Source organism: Macaca thibetana, chromosome 4 (assembly GCF_024542745.1).
Source record: "Macaca thibetana thibetana isolate TM-01 chromosome 4, ASM2454274v1, whole genome shotgun sequence".
NCBI classification, from domain to species: domain Eukaryota; kingdom Metazoa; phylum Chordata; class Mammalia; order Primates; family Cercopithecidae; genus Macaca; species Macaca thibetana.
The window spans coordinates 16,330,293-16,350,494 of NC_065581.1; the positions used below are offsets into that span (position 1 = coordinate 16,330,293).

Consider the following 20,202-nt stretch of genomic DNA (forward strand, 5'->3'; position numbering starts at 1 on the left):
GCAGCCTCGACCTCCTGGCCCCACGTGATCCTCTCACCTCAGTCCCCCAAGTAGCTGGGACAACAGGCATGTGCCACCACACCCGGTTAATTTCATTTTTTGTAGAGATGAGGTCTTACGATGTTGCCCAGGCTGGTCTTGAACTCCTGGGCTCAAGCAGACCTCCTGCCTCGGCCTCTCTAAGTGTTGGGATTATGGGCGTGAGCCACTGTGCCCAGCCTGCTCGCTGAATTTCTAATGAGCTTGAATTACAGGAAATAAAAATAAATTTTCCACTTTCAGACCACTAACCAGTTTAGAGCAAATCTGTAAAGAGTGTATAGATTATGCCACATGAGCCCATGAAGCTACCACATGCTTAAAGACAAATATACCTCTTGTGAACAGCAGTGTTCAGCTAGGAGGCATAAACATGAACTGAAGAAAGCAAGACATCAGGTATGGCTGTGTGCCTTTTATCTTAGAACCTCATTTCACACATACTCTTCACCCCAAAACATTAGCAGCGAAGGCAATGCCTCACGTCACACCTCCCCACCTCCGACCTACCCAGGGAGAACTTGTGAGCGGGAGTCAGTGAGGAGGAGGAATTAGCACTCTTTTCCTCTTCTTTGAGGACCCAACAGAAGGCAAAGACACACATCTGCAATTGGCACTGTTATTTTATTAGTACGAGTATACTGAAACAATAAACTTGTACTGGTATACAGACAATTTATTTAAAACAATTTTGTTCAAATTTTGAATCAAACATTGTTTTATTATAATAATGAAATAATTTCTACCTAGAAAACCTGCAAGCACCATCAAAGAAAGGGACCATAAAATTCAATAAACAGACTCGAGTGTATCCTACAAATAGACACACCACGATTAGAAAATAGAATATGAATTCTTCCATTTTTTAATATTTGTTTTAAAAAAGCTAGTGCAAGTACAATATTTTACACTGGAATTACAGAGAGTATGCACGCATATGGAAAAAAGTTCTCCTGTCACAATAAAAGCTCTTAACTATTATGTATGCACTTAAAATTTTCTTTTCAATAAGGTGCAAAACATCATTCCTTCCCTAGTTCTCCTCTGTACTGGCCATGTCAGTCTGGTAGTGCCCTCAACCCAAGTTCTGGTGTCTGTTTCCCTTGGCCTGTGGGAGGCATACGATTGGAAGTTTGGTGGGTAATGATCTGATATTAAAATATCCAGTGGTACGAGTCTCAGAGATGGCTCTGGAGCCAGGACTCCACTGGCTGGAAATGAAGACTGTCTAATCTGAAGGTCACCACAAGTACTGACAGGACTGTCTTGAAACCTCCTTTTGGCTGACACTAATCTGGGTTAAGAGTTGAGCAGTTCAGGCTGGGGAGAGGAAGAAACCCCGCCAAAAAGGGCAGTATTCACAGAACCAAATGCACAAGTATCAAGTTCCAATGCACTGACTAAAAGGATTTACCCCACTCCTGGACCAGATTACCAAAAGAGTAGGTGGTTCCTGTAAGAACCAGAGAAAACCTGTGCACTGAGCTGCTTGGTAACTGCTCTGAAGACAACAGCTTAAGCTAGTGTCACCTAATACTTGGTATTCTGGAGGACAGTATGTTATCTTGGTAAGGATTACTGTAAACAACGCTTCCAATGAAGGCCTTCAGATGGGCCACAGAAAAGGAGACAGGCTCATTGGCCATCCAGACAGCAAACAAACTAAAGGGAAAGAAAACGTGGGTGAAGCCTCCAATGTATCTGCAGTGGAAGACTTGAGTCCTTTCAGATAAGAAAACGTATGAAAATTCTCAGAGATTGTTATTGTATAGATACTACCTGTTGGCCAAATGCACTTAATTTTAATACAGTTGAACCATTTGTATGCAAGTCATGAGGACATGAAAAACTGAAGCCGGTGTTCCCTCCCGCCATTACACAGGAGAAAGTTAGCTACCAGAACAATTGCCTTCAACGAGAAGGGAGGGGACGAGATTCTGAATTTAAGAATTGTAAGTGGGGTGCTTAATATCCCCACAGCTGTCCAGTTTCCACTGTCCGGCTTGATTTTTGGACAGGAATACTATTCTGAGAAGTAGATCCGCATTTATTTTGGCCTCTTTATATTCAATAAAAATCAAAATAAAACTGAAGTAAAATGAGGCATTTACATTGAAATCATGTTTTTACCCCCCCTATTTAAATGAGGTGTGGGGGGAAAGAAGGTTAAATAATTTTTTTTTTTTGTCCCCATAATGAGTCCTGTTTGATCGGTAGCCTGGATCCCTTGTTACAAACACTTCGTGTTCAAGATTATATTCTTTGGGTTTATAGGAACAGGAAGTGCTGAAAATGTCAAACATCATCTCTGAAGAAAAAGAAGTTGCAATGGCTTAAGAGTTTAGACTAAGAAGGGAGCTCAGAGAAGTACTTTCAGCATAGGAATGAACAGTATTCTCAAATCACAGAATACCGAGTTCCCCTCCCTCAGACGAGGGCTATGTGTAACAAAAAGAACAATAAGCATAGGTATAGTTTAAGAGCCTTTTACGTAGTAATTCTTCCAGGCCATAACCATACAAATCTGATCATTTAGACATGACAAATTTCTATATACAAAAAAACATGTAACTTTCAACCCTTCTCTGCTTTATTTTTTTTTTTACAAACAAAGTATGAAACTCATTGTTTCAACAGATCCATATCTTTCAAACACTGAATGAATCATTTCGACATTCATTTTTCTTTTGTGCAATTTTTAAAACATTACCTGTACTCCTCAAAGTGAGTGCTTCAAAATTTTGTTTTCTTCAGCTTCTCAAATTAGGTGTACATTAAAAAAAAAAATTCCCACAAGGTATAGTGCTACAAGAAAAGATCCTATCAGTAAGGTAACATATTTGAAGCGAGGTCATCTATGTAAAAGAAATCTCAGCCCCGGAGTAGAGGTGTGCAAGTTGTTTGGAGTTTCCCTATGCCAGAAACACAACACGGTCCGTGGAAAAGAGAGGAAACCAACCCAACACAATAGCAGATGCATGTGCTTTATAAAAAAGTATATTCTCTGTATATTTATTACTTGATGTGTTCTTAAATTCTCTATTTCAGAAATTCTGGGTTAAAAACAAATGTGGAAGCAAAGGCCTCCACGCCACTTTAAATAAAAAAAAAAAAGTGTAATTCTCTTTCCTTTCATATCACCACCGAAGAAACCGAATTGGGCCACGGAGTCTGCTGGCCCTGTTTTCACCTGGTGCAAATGGAAGTGCAAAGGGTTTCAGAAGGCAACAGACCAGTCTGTTGAGCTGCTTGTGGTTCATGAAACCGTAGCCATGACAACCAATACAGCTCAAGAAGCCTGGCCTTCCGTCCCGAGAGCTCTGCTTCCTCACCCATATCTGAAATAGCATGGCATTAGTGTCTTCAAAAGCATTGGAGATTTTTCTCTCTATGAAAGAAACAGGTTTCCTTAGTAGTCACAGATGTTAAAGGGTATTGTCAATCGTTTCCTTAAAAAACAAAACAAAACAAAATCCAGAGCTACAACAACAAAAATAAATTTTGGCAACATATTTCAGTAAAGATGAATCTATGTGCAAAGAGTGGATTTTATGATTACTAGGAGCTACTGTTCATCTTGAACATGCAGCATTATATTGCAATCTATGCGGTATCTAAGGAGTAATCCACAAGATGCAGGAAATCCAAACATTCCTTGAAATTGTACAACCCTACTCCAGAGCAGTCAAAGTGCTGCTTCTGGACACATCAGTGTACCACACACACACCAGCCCCGTCCCTGAGTAAGAGGTGTGAAAGGTTCCGCAGAGTCCCTTTAGGGGAGAAGGAGGGATGCTGCCACTTCCTGGTGGGGGGAAAAACCCAACACACTCACCTAACAGAAAACATAGAGGCTCACAATTCCGAGTTAGAAATGGGATCAAGAACAACAACAGAAATCAAATCATCCCAAACTAAACTGGGTGAGTTAGGGAAAACGAAAAATTGACCGACATAGAAAATTATCCTGAAAGTCCAAATGAAAATGCAATTTGGATTTCCACTTTAAAAGATCTGAGGTAAGTGGCATCCATTTCTGTATCCCTCCCTCCCCCCTCTGCCCCAGTGTGGCCCAGACAAACTGCAATAATTCTTAAGTTAAACATTCTAAGGAACAGTCATTTTATATATTTAGAAATCCCTAGAGAGGTTCTTGTTTGTTGGTTTCTTATTAATAATATTATTTTTTTTTTCTTTTCGCCCTGACTAATTTCTTGGTGATTGTGTTCCATTGTAAACGCAAAAGGCCTGCTGTTATTAGTTTAAAAATGGAAAACAGGAAAGAAAGAACAAAAGACGGCTGTCGGTAAATATTGCAAAGTGGACATAGTACAGAGGCACATGGCTGATCCTTGTAAGCTGAACGGCACCGAAGAATTTCTACCCCTGTCATCGTTAATGTTTGCTACACAGAAGCGGTGACAGAGGCTGCTCTGGGAGCCTCGGGGCCCACCAACGTCTGCCAACAGGAGGCTCCTGCCCTCTGTGCGTTCTTCCTATTTGAAGAGAAAGCTGCCACAAGGGAGTGGTGACCGTGGGTGGCAGGTGGTCCCCTCCACAGCCACTGGCCAGCACGCTCAGAACGCACACACACAACAGGCCACACTTCCCGTCCAGGCTCAGAGGCGGGGGCTCCAAGTCTCAAGGACACAGACCCCAAGGAGGGGCCTGCCCACTCGCAGAAAAGACCGTGGAAAATGGGTTAACTCCAGGCTACATGGCTCCAGAGTGCGTCTTAGAAATGAATCTGCCTCCTTCCTCTCCACACTCCACATTCACTATTCCGTGTGGTGACAGGGGACACTGCGGCTCCTCCCCCAGGTCTCCTTGGCTGGCTCTTTCTGCAACGTGGCGGCAGACGCGGGGCTCCTGAAGGCTCCCCGCCCCAGCACTCAGCATCCGCAGCCGGGGAAAGGTGGGAAGCTCTCTCCCTCCTGGCTCCTTCCCTCCAGCCCTGCTCTGGCCAGAATGGGAAAGACCAACCAAATAAGGAAAAAGCCAAAAAGGAATGAGCTTTAACTATATAGCACACTGGTCAGACTCTATTGGCACAGAAAGTATTGCACATGCTAAAAAAGCAAGAGAATGAAATGGGACAAGTGTTTAGAAAGAACCAATTATTTTATAATTCCTATACCTGAAATAGAACCACAAAAATTATGATGATGTTCCTATTGCTCCAAACCACGTGTGTTTTCCCATCTTAGTGTTGGTTTAGTGGATCCAGTCAGTTCAATACTCGAAGTAAGCCAAAAGGTGGTGTGTGTTTTTCTGAGTCCACATGAGTTGTAAATAGTGATACTAATGAGAACAAAGTCTATGTGGCAGCCCGTATTCCTCTTACCATCAAAGGTTAAAAAACAAAAAGAAAAAACAAAACCTAATAATTGCAAGTGCCCTGAGCAGAATATATGGAAGATTAAGCAAGTTCTCTGAACAGAAACGTTTAAAAAATACAGCACTAAATAAGCAGTATGACTGCAAGAATGAACCCATCCAGCTCTCTGCAAGCATGCTGAGAGGGTAATGAAATTCGAGGAAAGTCAAGAAACTATTCTAGCTATTCTAAACCTATTCAAATGTTTTTGGTACACCCCAGAAAATGGTTTACAAAAATCATTAGTCCTGGTGAGCCTTAAATGTAAATGAATACTAGACAGCCAAAATGTGGGTTGATACCAGATTTTTTTTTTTTTAATTTGTGAAATGAAGGAAGTACTATTTTCAATGGGGTAAAAGAAAAATCAGGTATTTCTTTAGGTTAGTTGCAGCCATCCAAGTAAGAATATTTAAAAATTTCTCCCTACTTATAAAACTGTTTTTTTAAAGCACTTTAAAGATGCATTCAAAACCCACAAATGATATTTCAGATCTCTGGGAATGAAAGGTTTAAAAACTATGAAATACCCTTTCTGGGTTTGTACCAAACATTAAATCTTGATTTGATTTTGAATAGAAAAAAAAAAGTCATTCTGAAAATAACATTAATAACAACAATAATAAAATAATTGTTTAAAACAAAATCTTGCTCACATATATAAATGTCTTTATGGAAAACTCTCTCAATGAATCTGAAGAAAATTCTCAGAGTTTCTAAGAGCCTGCTAAGACCTGGCTTTTTGTGACAGATGTGGTAAAAAGACCAAAATGAATTTTCAAAGGAACATAACCTTATAAAATGGCCTAGAGTTTAGGCAGGTTAGAAAGAAATTTTGCTACATTTATTTATGCTCGTTCAGTCCCCCAAACCTTTCCCACAATGTTATTGGATAAAAACTGCAGGAATATCACACAAATTATAAACTCAATATGTGCAAATCGCAAGGTTCTTTAAAAGTTCATCTTAAAAAGAAAAACACTGGACAAAAATGAGTATTCTCTTCTCCATCCCTTTTCTCTCAGTTTCTCTGCCAACTCTGCATATGCCTTGAACTGATTCTCAGACATCAAAGTGAAAAGTGCCTCCCGTCAGGTAGTACTTGGTGGTCATTTATTGTCACATACTAGTTCATAATTCACATTCATCCCTTTAAACCACATTGAAACTTTCAATATCTTGCTCTTCAGCAATTCTGCAGAGCTGAAATGTAGTTACAGTGTTGAAAAAAAGAAAGCAACTTAGTTTTTTTTGTTTTTTTGTTTTTTGTTTTTCCCCAAAGAGTTTAAAGTGAGATACAGTACTTGTTGAATGAGAGACCAAGATGCTTGGTAATAAAGTGTGAACAGTATTTTTAAATGCTTAAAGATAGTAATATATGCTCATCTTCAAAATCTAATTCCTCATGTCACACTGGAATCTGAAAAAAAAAAAAAGTGGCACCCGAGTTGTCCATAGTCATGAACTATAAACAGTACTAGAGTTCAAAGACAAAAAGATTTTGCAAACTCAACGTGAAGAGCTTCTGTGGCTCTCACTGAAGGGCAGTTTGCATCTACCTCTTGGGAGTGAAGTCAATGCAATAACCTGATTGGTTTACCTAACACTGCACAGAAACCAGCGTGGGTGTTCGCTCTCTCCCCCGCCCCCACCCCCAACCCCCCTTACCCCATGTGGGGCCATGACAGCAGGGGCTTCCCTGTCCACCACAACACCCCGGTGACATCGCTGCACTAGTAAAAAGCAGAAATGAAATCCCGCATGTGGCAGTTGCTCTTTAAAAAAAAAAATATATCAGTGCAGTCAGGCCCCATAGGGGGAAATATATATCTATACAATTAAAAGTTGCTTTTATTGTAAAACAGGTTGGAGAGAAAAATGTTCTTTTAAATGGTTAACTTTCCAAGTCTGCCGTCTGACGCGCCTCCGCGATGCCCTGAAGCTGGGTTCCTGATGCTGATTTTGCACATGGGAACCCCAGGAGGACACTGCTCTGAACACCCCGTCCCATGCCGATAGCAAGAGAGTGAGGCAGAGGGAGGCAGAGAAAAAGAGACCCTCACTCGCCGCCACAGCGCCTGTGCACCCCCACATGCGTGCACCCCTGCACCCCTGCAGGACCCTTCCCACGGGACTTTTCTCCTGACACTAGCGGGAGTCAGCGCCCCTGGCTGCTTCTGGGCCGCTACAGAAAGCAGGCGCTGTGGAGCCCGGTTCCTTTCTTCCCCGGGGATGCGTGGAGCCCTGACCGCTCCTGCTGTGCCCTTCCTCCCGCCCGCTCACTGACAGACACTCGTGGAAAAAGCATATGCACCAGTCTCCTGCGACACACCTGCTGTAACTCTAATGACAAGGTTAGAACAGAAACCTAAAATAAGAGGATAACATGTAAATACTGTGTTATTTAGCCTACAGTACAGTAATCTGGATACAAATGATAAGGGAGAGCCACGTTTCCTTTCCCCCACGCTGCCTCTACTTGCCTACATTAGACCGGCCTTCAATGCAAATCTTAACCTCCTGAGGAATTAGAGAAGGCTTAGGAAGAGTCAAAGGTGGTTCGTCTTCTGACTTCTCCAGTTTGCGGCTCTCCGGCGCCGACCACCTCCTCTTCCTCGTGGCCGCGGGCTTGCTGGGTTCTATTTTGGTGAGGAAGGGCGCTGCAGGCAATCCCATTTTCTCTGGAAACTTCAGTTCGCCATTCTCAGAGAGCATCTGGGCACTCCCCTGGTTGATTCCGTTTTCCTGCTCGGCATACCTGTGTCTGCTGCCCGCCAGGCCGTCGGCCTTTGGGTGCTTCAGCAGGACGCTGGCGGGATCCACGGGCTGGCCCTTTTTAACAGAGCCGTTCTTCAGGTTCTTGAGGGTAAGCGAGATGCACACATCCCCAACTGAGAGTTTGGAACACGGCAAATCAAAGAGCTGGCTGGTTCTCTCCGGACAGCAGGATGACCAGCCCTGTCCAAACACAAAAAAAGGATACTCTACCAAAACTTCAACGCTGACCTGTGGAAACAGGGAGAGACAGAGAGAGGAAGGGGACAAATGAAAACATTTTATTCTTGTTTGATTTTATGCGCACACACACGTATGAACTCACACATACACACATAGACACACACAGGCCGAATGGGGGAAAAATGACTCAGTTTGCAAACCTCCCTCTCCCCCAGTCACACCCTATAAATGAGGCTCTTCAGTTTGGGTTGTACCTGTACTTACCATAGACAGAAGCCAGTGAAAAGAACATCAATATTCAAAATATTCCACCAAGTGTTAGCTCTATAGCTGGTCTCTGTTAGAACCAGTCAATCAAACCCCAGCAATGACAGAACACCCACTTAGCTTTCAGCACCATGGTCTTAGATTTTATGAGCTCAATGGACAGCTGTTATTATCATACAGGACACGACTAAACAGGGATCAGAGTGAGACTGTAGGTGAGTTCCAAGAGGCAGGCATGATGTGTTTATCATTGAGTCCCCAGCCCCTGAAAGGATGCTTGGTGGCAGGGCACAGTGGCTCATGCCTGTAATCCCAGCACTTTGGGAGGCCAAGGTGGGTGGATCACTTGAGGTCAGGAGTTCAAGACCAGCCTGGCCAACATGGCGAAACCCTGTCTCCACTAAAAATAAAAAAAATTCGCCAGGTGTGGTGGCGGGCACCTGTAATCCCAGCTACTTGGGAGGCTGAGACACGAGAATTGCTTGAACCCAGGAGGCAGAGGTTGCAGTGAGCTGAAATCATGCCACTGGGCCATCTAGCTTGGGCCACAGAGTGAGACTCTGTCTCAAAAAAAAAAAAAAAAAAAAAAAAAAAAAAAAGGTCAATTTTCAATGTCCTTTCTAGATGTAGTAGACTAGGTAATTTGGACCAACCCTCCTTCTGAGGACAACTAAAAACTCTGAACAAAAATGTAAGCAAACAAATAAATTTAAAAACTCTGGACAAAATGTTTAAACTTTTTTTCTTATAGTACTGGACAGCAAATAAGATAGTAAAAAGGCCAGGTGCGGTGGCTCATGCCTGTAATTCCAGCACTTTGGGAGGCCAAGGCGCATGGATCATCTGAGGTCAGGAGTTTGAGACCAGCCTGGCTAACATGGCAAAATCCCGTCTCTACTAAAAATACAAAACTTAGCCAAGTGTAGTGGCGGGCGTCTAGAATCCCAGCTACTCAGAAGGGAGAATCGCTTGAACCCGGGGGGCGGAAGTTGCAGTGAGCCAAGATTGCACCACTTTATTCTGAGACCAGCCTGGCCAGCATGGTGAAACCCTGTCTCTACTAAAAATACAAAAATTAGCCAGGTGTGGTGGCAGGTGCCTATAATCCCAGCTACTTGGGAGGCTGAGGAAGAAGACTTGCTTGAACCCAGGAGGCAGAGGCTGCAGTGAGCCGAGATCGCAGCACTCTACTCCAGCCTGGGCGATAGAGCGAAACTCCATCTCTCTGTCTCTCTCTCTCTCTCTGCCTCTCTCTCTGTCTCTCTCTCTGTCTCTCTCTCTCTCTCTCTCTCTCTCTCTCTCACACACACACACACACACACACAAAGTCCCTGGGTTGGATCAGGAAAGCATGATGGCCCAGGCAGTTGAAGCTGGTGTTAGGGGCCTGTTATCTCCTGAAGACACCTGAACATTCCAAAGTGGAGCAGTTGGGAAACCAAGTGGACTTTTGATAATGTTAAGAGCATAGGGAAAAGGTAATGAAGTTCAGGGTACATCAAGGGAGGGTGCTCTCTGGTGAACCCCATTCTTTTCAGTTGTGACCCCAAAGCACTGTCCCTTAGAGGTGACAGTGAACCACAAGCCAACAGGCCTTTCAAGGTCTCAAGCTCAGATTTGACTCATCTGAGTTCCTAAAACTGGATTAAGGTCTTGAATTATTTTCACAATTTTGCAAATAAAAGCATTCAATTTAAAAAGGGGAAGTGGTGGTCATGAGGAGACCAGATAACATGTATAAACACTAATAAAATATCAGATCTTAAAAACAGATGCTCCAGGGCTTCTCATATAGAGTCATACATACAGACTTTACAATGACTATGCTTACAATATTCAAGAAGATTAAAGACAGCTTGAGAATTTTGATAGGAAACTAGGACCTGTTTTTAAAAGATCCATGAAGCCAGGCATGGTGGCTCACATCTGTAATCCCAGCACTTTGGGAGGCTGAGATGGGGATGATCACTTGAGGCCAGGAGTTTCAGATCAGTCTGGGCAACAAAGTGAGACCCTGTTTCTACAGAATTAAAAAAAAAAAATAGCCTAGTGTGGTGATGCGCGCCTGTAGTCCCAACTACTCAGGAGGCTGAGGCAGGAAGATCTTGAGCCCAGGAGTTAGAGGCTGCAGTGAGCTATGATCGCAAGATGCACTCCAGCCTGGGCAACAGAGTGAGACCCTGTCTCTAAAAAAATTAATTTATTTTTAAAAAGATCTATGAGAATTATAGAATTAAAATATACACCCATTGAAATCAAGAATGCAATGAGTTTTCCAGTTGAATAGACGTGGATTAAGAAAGAATTCATGAAGTGGATTCTCTAATTAGAGCTTTAGAAGAGACTCCACAGAGTGAACATAGAGACAAAAAGATGGTTAATATGGAGGAGAGGGTAAGAGACAGATAAGATAAATTGAGAGGGTCTAACAGACATTAATATGGAGGAGAGGGTAAGAGACAGATAAGATAAATTGAGAGGGGCTAAAAGACACACAATTTGAATCCTAGGAGGAAGAAGAGAGGGGAGGTAACAGGGCAGAAGTAATATTTGAGGAGGTAATGGCTAAGAATTTTCCCACACTGAAGAAGGATAGTAAAACAGTTTCAAGAAGGCCTAGCTCAAACAGGAAAAATAAAAAGAAATCCTCACTGAGGCAGATGAGAAATAAATTGCTATAAATCAAAGACATCTTGCAAACTACACAGGAAAAAAATATCATTAAGTCTCTAGAACAGGCTGGGCATGGTGATTCATGCCTGTAATCCCAGCACTTTGGGAGGCCGAGGCGGGTGGATCACCGGAGGTCAGGAGTTTGAGACCACCTCGGCCAACATGGTGAAACCCCATCTCTACTAAAAATATAAAAATTAGCCGGGCATAGTGGCAGGAGCCTGTAATCCCAGCTACTTGGGAGGCTGAGGCAGGAGAATCGCTTGAACCCGGGAGGCCGAGGTTGCAGTAAGCCAAGATCATGCCATCGCACTCCAGCCTTGGTGACAACAGAGAAACTCCATTTAAAAAAAAAAACAAAAAAGCCTTTAAAACAAAATACATATTACCTCCAAATAAGCAACAACTGAACTCACACTTTACATCTCAACAAAAATAATGGAAGCCAGTAGACAATGGAAATAATGGAGTATCTTTACAGTGCTAAAGAAAAATAATTGCCAATTGAGAATTCTGTATGGAGCAAAAAGGTCCTTCCAGAATGAAGGCAAAATAGAGACACGTTCAGACAAACAGTAACTAAAAGAATTCACCATCAACAGATCTGCATTACAGAAAATACTAAAAGGTATTCTTTAGGTAGAGAAAAAACAAATCTAGATTGAAGTTTGTACAGGGAGGAATGAAGAGGAATGAAAATGGTAGATATGTGGTAAATCTAAAATAATATTGGCTATATGTAACAATATTTAAAATATTCTGTTTTTTTTTTTCTTTTTGTGAGAGGGAGTCTTGCTCTGTTGCCCAGGCTGGAGCGCAGTGGCACGATCTCGGCTCACTGCAATCTCCGCCTCCCGCGTTCAAGAGAGTCTCCTGCCTTAGCCTCCTGAGTAGCTGGGACTATAGGCACGTGCCATCATGCCTGGTTAACTTTTGTATTTTTAGTAGAGATGGGGCTTCACCATGTTGGCCAGGATGGTCTCGATCTCCTGACCTCATGATCCACCCGCCTCAGTCTCCCAAAGTGCTGGGATTACAGGCGTGAGCCCCCGCGCCCGGCCTCTGTTGGATTTTATACACATGCAGACACACAAAACCACACATGCATAATTGAAGTACCAAAAAAACTTTAAAAGTAGTAAATTTCCACGGATTGTGGCTTTTCTACTTCATCTTTTTTGTCTCCTTTGTTAACTCTGATTGATACAGTTGTGATACACTTCTAGAATGACAGAGTTTACTGGATCCACACAAGGCATGTTTTTAGAAGAGACAACTAGAGTACATTCATATGGCAGCCTGTAAGCATGAACCCATACACCTGCGTGTATTACTGGGGGGAAAGTTTCATTGTTCTGGGCTAGTTTTATAATGTGAAGCAAGCTAAAAGTTTTTGAGTGCCTACTCTCTGTCAAGCTCTCAGGTACAAACTTTACAAAAAGTATTTTGTTTAATGTTCACAACAGTATTAGTATGGAATAGTATAGATATGCCAATTTTATAAATTTTATGAATAGTCACAGAGAGATTAAGTCACTTGCCTAATGTCATAGCTATTAGCTGATGGGTTTAGGATTTTATCCCAGTCTTTGGCCCCCAAACCCATTTTCTTTTTTCTATGCCTCCTGACCTCTACCCTTGTGAGCAAAGATATTACAATGCCACCAAAAGAGATGAACTCAGCATTACCACTACCCCGCAACAGTGGTGAATATTGCCTGAAATAAGTAGGATCCAAAGGCATGAGCTCATGGGCTTGTTCCATGGTACAGATAATTGTGATGTAGTGTCTGCCTTATAGCCACTCATACAATTCTAGTTACCCTGTACAAGTGTGCGACACTATTCAGTTTCAAAACTACATTTACATCACACACACAAACATATATGTGCATATATACATAGACAAATACACTTACAAGTGACTGTATCAGATGGGGATACCCACTGTATTCTAAGTAGGAGGACTGATCTGGAACTGGCTCCACAGATCCTCTCCCAAACCTTTCAGAGCCATTAACAACACAAACTGAACAGAAGGAAACCAATCCCACATCAAGTGGAGATTGTTTTGCTGTAAATCCAAGTTGTAAAAATAAAACTCTCAGGTGTTAATATCTATCTCGTAAGACTCTCTACCAGAGTTGCGGTTTGCTTATTCTTGCCCATCACCAGGCAGAGGTAATGTGACATTCAGAAGACCAGAAACCTTATTTCCAAAGATGTCAGCCTCTTTTTTGGTTCTGTGTGTTCCTGGATAACTCCCTGCCTCTTTGTTGGCAGACGGCCAGACACCTACCCATGGACACTTCACAGGGCAGGCAATATTTAATTTTCTGAAAATAACATCTACTACGTGTTCACAGATAAACCTATCTGAGGATTTCCACGTTACCAAGTATCTGTAGGCTCATCAAGAAATGTCTACAAGCCCTTTATAACAGGTACTATAATTGATTACTGCAAAAGCCAGGACACAGATGCTCATGTTTCCCACTAAAGACTTCCTAATGTTGTTGGACGTTTTAAACCCTTTCATTATTTTCACATCTCAGAACTCCAAAGACACCACTCTTGTAATCCCAGCACTTTGGGAGGCTGAGGTACAACTGTGAAATAGCAAAAGAACTAACATAACTAACTTCATTTTTGTTTAAAGGGTTTTACCCTTTCCTGCATGTAGGCTAGGATAATTTTAAAGCACCGAGATAATATACACAAACAACAATCATGTACTTTTAGAAACTAACTCTGGGATTAAAGGGGAAGTATAAAAACAACTAACTATATATTGTTAAAGACTGATAGGAGTGGCTGGGCACGGTGGCTCACGCCTGTAATCCCAGTACTTTGGGAGGCTGAGGCAGGTGGATCACCTGAGGTCAGGAGTTTGAGACCAGTCTGGCCAAGATAGTGAAACCCTCTACTAAAAATACAAAAGACTGATAGGAGCATTGTGACCTGACCAAGGACAAAGAAGTTCCCAACCTTCTCGAACCCTCACTGGTGCCCAAATGTCTACGGTCCTCAGTTGCCTCGATACCAACCTCCTTGTCTCCCCCATAGCCCCCTTCCATAAAAACCCTCCAACCAGCCTAAAAAATTGGAGATGGTACTTAATTTTTTACAAATTATTATTATTATTTCTTGAGATGGATTCTCGCTCTGTTGCCCAGGCTAGAATGCAGTGGTACAATCTCGACTCACTGCAGCCTCTGCCTCCTGGGTTCAAGCGATTCTCCTGCCTCAGCCTCCTGAGTAGCTGAGACTACAGGCATCTGCCACCACACCTGGCTAATTTTTGTATTTTTCAGTAGAGATGGTGTTTCGCCATGTTGGTCAGGCTGGTATCAAACTCCTGACCTCAGGTGATCCGCCTGCCTTGGCCTCCCAAAGTGTTGGGAATACAGGTGTGAGCTACCGTGCCCGGCCTGGAGATGGTACTTTAGAAGCCTAGCTCATCATCTTCTCAACTATGCTGGCTTTCCCAATAAACCTGCGTTTCCTCTCACCAACCTCATCTCTCATATTTGGCTTTTGAGTGGTGAGCAGCCAAACCTAAGTTCGGTTACAGAGGCGGGAGGGTCACTCGAGCTGCTGCACCACTCCAGCCTGTGTGCCAGAGCAGGACTCTGTCTCTAAAAACCAAACCGAACCAAACCAAACTCCAAACCTCCAAAGACAGGCCTTAGAATTAAATGCTGTGGTGTGAACCGTAGCTAGAACAGCCTACCGAAAAATTCACGAGAGAAAAGTGATGGAGAGAGAGAATATTTGAGATGTGCACTAAAATAAGATGATGTTAATGGATTTTTTGTTTTGTTTTGTTTTCTGAGACAGAGTCTCGCTCTGTCTCCCAGCTTGGAGTGCAGTGGCACCATCTCAGCTCACTGCAATCTCTGTCTCCTGGATTCGAGCGATTCTCCTGCCTCAGCCTCCTAAGTAGCAGGGATTACAGGTGCCCACCACCACCCCTGGCTAATTTTTTTATATTTTTAGTAGACACGGGTTTCCCCATGTTGGCCAGGCTGGTCTCGAACTCCTGACCTCAGGCGATCTGCCCGCCTCAGCCTCCCAAAATGCTAGGATTACAGACATGAGCCACTGTACCCACCTGGCCTGTTAATGGAATTTATGTTAACCTAGATAGGCTTGGGAGATTCTTCTTTAATCACTTCAAAGCCTTCTCTTTGCTTCTTTTTTGCCTAAATTCTGCCTTTGCTTCCTACCAAAGGAGCTGTGTCACCCTGTGAAAAGATGCCACGACCAGCTATTAGCTGGGTCCATGAAAGCTGAGGTGGGAGCAGAAGATTATTCAGATAATCTGATCATTGTAGGCACATATTGGATAGCCTGCCAGCCCAATGCTAGTTTTCTCCTCACTAATTAGTGTGAACTATCTAGACAATGCACTTTCCCCTGCTTGGGGTCTGAATGTATGTGAAGGAAAATAACTTTTTTTCCCTTTCTTTGGTGAAAGTTAAAATCTTGTTGCACACATCTCAAATAGGTACACTCATGTATTCATAGCGAATCTATTTTTATTTTATAATTAGGTGTGTCATAAGGATATACACATTCTTAAAGGTTAACTGATCATTAACGGTTAATGAAGAAATCTCACTGAGGGATTTTTCAGTAAGAATATATATAATCAAATCGGTTGCTTGCAATTCCCTTGGAGAGGAGCCTTCTCCATCTCAAAACATGCTGTCAGTGCCAGTGGGGACTGGTTTGGATGTGAAACAGAGACGGTGTGATTTTGTAGGATGATGTCATCTTCAACTGGAACAATGAGCCTGTGAATTCCTTGAATTTAAGACTCATATGGGTGTTCCCTATGATGCTGACAGCTTCAAAATATTGTTATTATTATTATTTTTTTTTGAGATGGAGTCTTGCTCTGTTGTCCAGGCTGGAGTGCAGTGGCGCCATCTCGGCTCACTGCAACCTCCACCTCCTGGGTTCAATCACCTCCTGGGACTACAGGCATGACCCACCACACCTGGCTAATTTTTGTATGTTTAGTAGGGATGGGGTTTTACTATGTTGGCCTGGCTGGTCTTGAACTCCTGACCTCAAGTGATCTGCCCGCCTTGGCCTCCCAAAGTGCTGGGATTACAGGCGTGAGTCACCACGCCTGACCTCAAAATAATATTGAGTGTTCCTAATGACACATGTCAGGCTTTGCAGCTTTAATAAAAGTTCAACAAGTACACACCAAGCACCTGCGAAGTGTCAGGAACCTTAGAAGAGCAGCTATGGGTTAAGACCTAGTTTCTTGCCTCCCACGAGGAGACAGAACATACATGCAAAACAAAACACAAGGGCACATCTGGACACCAGTGACCACGCTATCTGATGATGTCCACTCAGATGTCAAACAGGCAACTCAAACTTAAAGTGACCTAAAACACATCAGACCTCCCCATGTGCCCGTGCCCGGTGGCCATCCCATGTCCTTCCCCATCTCCATAAATGGTATCCCATTCTTCTGGCTGTTCAGTCAAGGACCCGGGAATCACACTTCCTTCTGCTCTTTCTCTTACATCACATACATCCCAATTATAAGCAAACTGTATGGGTTCCTTTTCCAAATGCACCTAGAATGAGACTATTTTTCACTACCTCCACCACCTCTGTCCTGGCCATGCTGCATCTCACTCGCTCAGTCACCATATGCAAGCTTGATGTGCTCTGCATGTGCACCTTACTCCCTACACCATAGCAACAGTGGTCTCCTTGCTGGTCCTTTAACCCCACTTGCGCCTTCCATCTGGGCACCTGCTACTCTCTCCATTCATTTGGAATCTTTTTTGCCTCACGTACTGTTGCCACCCACTCTCCTTCTCAGAGACAACTCCCCTGACAGCTCTATTTAAAATAACAACACTCTAGTTTCCATAGTTTCTCTTTTCTTTTTTTATTTTGAGATAGGGTCTTGTTCTGTTGCCCAGGCTGGAGTGCAGTAGCATGATCATGACTCACTGCAGCCTTGACCTCCTGGGCTCAAGAGGTCCTCCTGCCTCAGCTGCCTGAGTAGTTGGGACCACATGCATGCACCACCATGTCCAGCTAATGTTCTGTTGATGATGATAATGATGATTATTATGTAGAGAAGGAGTCTTGCTATGTTGGCCAGGCCGGTTTCAAAACTCCTGGCCTCAAGTTCCCTCTTGCCTTGGCCTCCCAAAGTGCTGAGATTACAAGCATGAGCCACCTAGCCTGGCCCCTTCTCCTCTTTATACCAGGGATCCCCAACCCCCAGGCAATGGACTGGTAGTAGTCGATGGCCTGTTAGGTACTGGGCTGCACAGCTGGAGGTGAGCGACCATTCCCAACTGAGCTCCACCTCCTGTCAGATCAGTCGCAAGCATTAGATTCTCATAGGAACATGAATCCTATTGTAAACTGAGCATGCAAGGAATCCAGGTTGCGTGCTCCTTATGAGAATCTAACTAATGCCTGATGATCTGAGGTGGAACAGTTTCATCCCAAAATCATCTCTGTCCCTCTTCCCATCCTGTGAAAAAATCTTCTTCCATGAAACCAGTCCCTGGTGCCAAAGGGGACTGGTTATCTTCTTATGCATTCCTTTTAATTTACTTGGGTGAGACGGGCTGATCATGAGGTCAGGAGTTCGAGGTCAGCCTGGCCAACATGGTGAAACCCTATCTCTACTAAAAATACAAAAAAATTAGCCAGGTGTGGTGGCGGGCGCCTGTAAATCTCAGCTACTCAGGAGGCTGAGGCAGGAGAATTGCTTGAACCCGGGAGGCGGAGGTTGCAGTGAGCCGAGATCGTGCGATTGCACCCCAGCCCAGGCAACAGTGCAAGACTCCATCCTAAAAAAAAAAAAAACAAAAAAAAACCTGAAAGAATAGTTCTGTTTGCCTTCTGTATGGAAAAACATTGCAATGGTACAACTAGACAACAGGGGGCAATAGAGAGACTGCCTGTCTTTTTTTTTCCTTTTTCTTTTTCTTTTCTTTTTTTTTTTTTTTTTTTTTTTAACCAGCCAGAACTAAAGTGGGCTATGGCCTCCACCAGGGAGAGGAGCAGAGCTTTCTCCAGGTTGTGGCTTACCCGCTAACAGGGAGCTTTCTCAGCGGAGCCATAGCCACCTCACCTTGTCAGATGCTGAGGTCGTCATGATTTTATTGAATCATATACTTCAGTTATTTTCTCTCCACTCTCGTTCCTGCAGCTGTGTTAGTAATCATTAAGTCATTTTATGATCTTGCTGGGGTTCCACACATTTTTCAGAATGGTTTCTGATGAAATCTCAATGAAAATAAACTCATGGGAGCAGTACCACAGATAACCAAAGCATGTTACATAACGCCAGACAGCTCAGTAGAGCCCATTTTTTTCATCCAATAAATATATCCTGTTTCAAACACACTAAGCAGTATGTAGGGTAGCCTTTATAACTTTTCTTTCTTTCTCTTTTTTTTAGATGGAGTCTCACTCTGTTGCCAAGGCTAGAGTGCAATAGTGCAATCTTGGTTCACGACAACCTCTACCTCCCAGGTTCAAGTGATTCTCCTGCCTCAGCCTCCCAAGTAGCTGGGATTACAGGCGCCTGCCACCACACCAGGCTGATTTTTTGTATTTAGTAGAGACAGGGTTTCATCATGTTGGTCAGGCTGGTCTTGAACTCTTGACCTCAGGTGATCCATGCACCTCGGCCTCCCAAAGTGCTGGGATTATAGATATGAGCCACCGTGCTCAGGGATGGCCTTTGTCAGCTTGAGGCCCCTCTGTCTTTCATCTCTGGATGCACTGTCGCCAGCACCTCTTGCTTTTGAGGGTGGACTGCCTCCCACCATCCTCCACTCTTTCCCTTCCTTTTCCTGCTGCTGCCAGCAAGCCCATTTGCTCATCAGTGCGGCTATAAGAGATCTGCCTACTTCTTCCCTCCAGCCCCCTCAACTGACTCCTCTAAAACCATCACCTCCAACTCCCATTTGGGATGGAGGAACCAAGACAGGGAGACAACACAGACTCACTACTGGGCTCATAATTATTTATTCAGTGTCACCTTCCTAATCTGACTAAGTGACTGGCTTTGAAGAAAAATTTTAGCTCCTCTGTATGAAAATTCAATAAAATTCCTTTTACCACTTAGTCAATAACTACTGTATCTAAACACTATGCACATACACACATATTTATGCTGTTTGATTGTATATTTCAATCTTAGATTGGTGCTATGTCTATATACACACATATGTACATATCACCAAAAACAAGATAGAAAGAAAACAAAGCGTCTGTTGTTTAAATATGTCTCCCTTTTCCTTCACAAGAGTCCCTGTTTTCACAAATTGCGAAGGGCATCTGTTTCACAAAACATTTTGTCGTGACACTATCCCAGACACACAAATTTCGCTTGTTGCTGGGAGCAATGAAATCTCTCATAAGCTCGATTTCAGTGAGTATGTCTTGTTTTTGGTGAAATTATTAAATTGGGTATTCTTTTGTCTGCAAGTGAAATTCTCAGTCTTGTTTTACCTGTAAAGGCCGGTCTGCTCTCCTGGAAGGCTAGTCTGCATGGTTACGTTCTCAGCATGAAAAAAAATCAGAAAATCCTGTCTCAAGGATGAAGGGGGTAAGCGAGAGACCCGTTTACTGCAATGTTTAAAAATCATTAATAAAAACAGTCAAAACTCTTTGGCTGAGTGTAAGAATCTCTGTGAGTGTTCTATTTAAAACACTGAATCATGTTCACGCAAAGCCTGACTCAGTCCTTGGTGGAAGTGTTTCAGGGTTGTTCAGTAAACCCACACCCTAGCACCGGGATGCCTCCTAACACAAATCCCAAATTAAAAGCTGGGTTTTTCTCACACGTGGTAGCGTGGCTCACAGAGTTCCCTTGTGGGAAG

General features: G+C 43.2%; 1 protein-coding gene across 8 annotated transcripts in view; it reads right to left on the reverse strand.

Moving 5' to 3' along the window:
* Window positions 1-644: 644 nt before the first annotated feature.
* The window catches only part of ATXN1 (ataxin 1), a 457,657-nt gene continuing 438,099 nt past the window's right edge, over window positions 645-20,202 (reverse strand). For all 8 annotated transcript variants that reach the window (XM_050788034.1, XM_050788028.1, XM_050788029.1 and 5 more), the window contains one exon: window positions 645-8,422. In XM_050788034.1, the coding sequence (XP_050643991.1) occupies window positions 7,892-8,422 (531 nt within the window). In that variant the 3' untranslated portion in view covers window positions 645-7,891. The remainder of the gene's footprint in view (window positions 8,423-20,202) is intronic.